The sequence below is a fragment of the Zerene cesonia genome, unplaced genomic scaffold, assembly GCF_012273895.1.
Source record: "Zerene cesonia ecotype Mississippi unplaced genomic scaffold, Zerene_cesonia_1.1 Zces_u003, whole genome shotgun sequence".
NCBI lineage: Eukaryota > Metazoa > Arthropoda > Insecta > Lepidoptera > Pieridae > Zerene > Zerene cesonia.
This window is the reverse complement of record NW_024045133.1, coordinates 1155403-1158326: the sequence shown is the minus strand read 5'-3', so window position 1 is coordinate 1158326 and position 2924 is coordinate 1155403. Positions and strand designations below refer to the sequence as shown.

The following is a 2924-nucleotide window of genomic DNA, read 5'->3' as shown; positions in this document are numbered from 1 at the left end:
ATTATATATATATATATATATATATATATATATATACAAGAATTGCTCGTTTAAAGGTACAAGATATAGCAGTTCAATTCGTGCCGAAGCGTGATCGTTTTACCAAATCATCTTATTTATTTATTCATTTATTTATTCCTTACAGTACATATTGCCGAAATATAAATTGACATTGTAAAAAAAAAAGACCATACAGGCACATATGCACTATAAGGCGGCCTTATTGCTGAAGAGCAATCTCTTCCAGGCAACCTTTTTGTAAAGGAATGTTTAACATATATCACATCTTCTATTGATGTATCACTATATAGTATAAAACAAAGTCGCTTTCTCTGTCCCAATGTCTCCCTATGTATGCTTAAATCTAGAAATACGCAACGGATTTTGATGGGGGTTTTTTTTAATAGATAGAGTGATTCAAGAGGAAGGTTTATATGTATTAAACTACACTCCGAAGAAAGGCATGCAAACTCGCGGGCGAAAGCTAGTTTAATGATAAATAAAAAAAAATGTAAGAAAAGATTTCTTAAGTCACTTGGATACACTGTTTTTGGACTGAAGAATAATGTGGACGCTTATAATTGTGGCTGTGTTTCGTTGTTTTTCGTAATGTTTATGTGTTAATGTGATAAACTGTTGTATATAGCAATAGAATAAAAATAAATAAATATAAAATAAAATTAAAACCTAAATAATTCGATATCCAGCTTCCTCCTGAGCGCCTGGCTCGGCTCCCCGTCGCCGGAGAGTGTGGTCGGCGTCGCCGAGCAGCTGGAGGGCTACGGGCTGTGGCACTTGGCTATACAGGCGCTGCTGTACCACCCAAACGACGGCGTGTGAGTGTGACGTCATCATCATCATCATCAACATCACCATAATGTCATCATCATTTACCCAATTTTCTTGAAAGATGAAGAGAGAGAGAGAGATATTTGAAAAGATTACAAATGAGAGTGACTGGCGGTGGATCTGTAAATTTCGTCATTACCATCACCATTATTGTTATCGTCGTCATCACACAACACTTTTGTATTTGTAATTTTTATATTTTGTAAAAATTGGAGACTGCTTATGAAATGATGAAACATGGATTATGTCGGACTCTTAGTACTAAACATATGAATGAACATCAATGACTCCATTAACATCATCGTCAAGATTAAACTTTTATATCACCTTTTTCTCTTTAATGGCTTCATAGTCATCATCATCATCATCATCATCATCATCATCATCAACATCAACATCAATGTTAAAATTTCATAGCTTATCTTTCCCTTTAACAGCCCCATCATCTTTATTGAAATTTTACGCCATTTTTTTTTTCGTCCACCCCCAGCCGCGCGCACCTGGTCCGCGCGGTGCTGTCCCGGCACGCGCCGGCGCAGGCCGACACGCCGGAGCTGGAGGCGCGGCTGGCGCTGCTGCGGCGGCTCGGCGTGCCCGAGCGCTGGCTGCTGACTGCGCAGGCGCACCGCGCTAAGTACGAGGTGAGCTGCCTGACATTGACTCGACTGGTCTTTTTTTTTTTTTGTTTGGCTTGAAAATTTCCGCCTTTTTCTTGACGTATATAAATATTAATCTCTATTTATCCCATGGTCAAGTCATCACGCGTGGACCGCTGGCCCGATTTAAAAAATTCTTTCACCATTAGAAGCTGCAATTACATATACACTTAGTGACATAGGCTATATCCATACCACGTATGAAACCGGGGCGAACAGCTAGTGAATTATAATGTGTAATAAGTAATCGTGAGATTTTTTTTTTTTTTTTTATTGAGGCAAGAAACGCGGGTTCGAATCCCGCCCCGTGATCGAATTTTTTCTATTTTTCCCAAAAATTTGTTATTTATAAAAGCATATCAATGCTATAAAACTAAAAAATTAAATATAACTAATCGTGTCTGTAATGCTCTATCCCGCAGAACCGTTGGCAGGTGGAGGCGGAGCGGCTGGCGGCGGCGGGCGCGCACGGCGACGCGCACGCCGTGCTGCTCGACCACCTGCTGCCCGACGCCGTGCTCTCCGGTCAGTGTGGGGGGGGGTTGTCATTCTACCCGCTGTTTTATATATGTAACATATACCGGGCGGTGGAAGAGGAGGGGGGGGAATTGTACCTGCGTGGTTTTATATATATTTGTAGCGTGTATATGTGGATGCAGAAGTACAAAAATCATGTTTCAACGCTTGCTACGGAAAATAAGAGTGACTGCATCACGGCCACGTGATTTGTTATCAATTTAGCACCCAAACACCATAATATTCATCATCATCAGCCCATATATGTTCCCACTGCTGGGACACAGGCCTCCTATGAGGGATCAGGCCATAATCCACCACGCTGGCCAAGTGCGGGTTGGCAGATGTCACATGTCGTCGAACTTTTTATTCTCGGACATGCCGGTTTCCTCATGATGTTTTCCTTCACCGTGAGCAGTGGTGATGTTATCCACATGTGCAGATGTAAATTAAATTAACAGAAGTAAATTTTTGATGTGTTATTTCATGCACACGTAAGGGACTAAACTAACATTCAATTGACATTCGCAGACAACGTGAAGAGCGTCCAGCCGCTGGTGGAGAAACTGCACGAGGCTGCGCAGGCGCACCAGCTCAGCGGCTGGGAGCGGGGCGGCGAGGCGCTGTACCACTACATCCGCGTGTGCGACCAGGTGCGTTTCAGCAGGCCTTCAGTTTTATTTCATTTATTTAATATGTTCACCCAACACCTGTCACATCATCACTTATACATGGGATACGTAGATTTAAAAAAATTTAATTAAATGTGACGGATCATTATAGGATAACGCAACATGTAAATTAGCGTCAAGGTACGAGTTTTAAATATCATATCATACTAATATTATAAATGCGAAAGTTTGTAAGGATGTGTGTGTGTTTGTTGCTCTTTCACGCAAAAAC

The 2924-nt window shown here is 41.5% G+C and overlaps 1 protein-coding gene across 1 annotated transcript in view; it reads left to right on the top strand.

Moving 5' to 3' along the window:
• The window catches only part of LOC119838446 (nuclear pore complex protein Nup98-Nup96-like), a 36274-nt gene extending 33428 nt beyond the window's left edge, over positions 1-2846 (top strand). The window contains exons 35-40 of the mRNA XM_038364392.1: positions 248-258; positions 708-836; positions 1340-1490; positions 1928-2030; positions 2553-2674; positions 2805-2846. Of these exons, the coding sequence (XP_038220320.1) occupies positions 248-258; positions 708-836; positions 1340-1490; positions 1928-2030; positions 2553-2674; positions 2805-2846 (558 nt within the window). The remainder of the gene's footprint in view (positions 1-247; positions 259-707; positions 837-1339; positions 1491-1927; positions 2031-2552; positions 2675-2804) is intronic.
• The last annotated feature ends 78 nt before the right edge of the window (positions 2847-2924 follow it).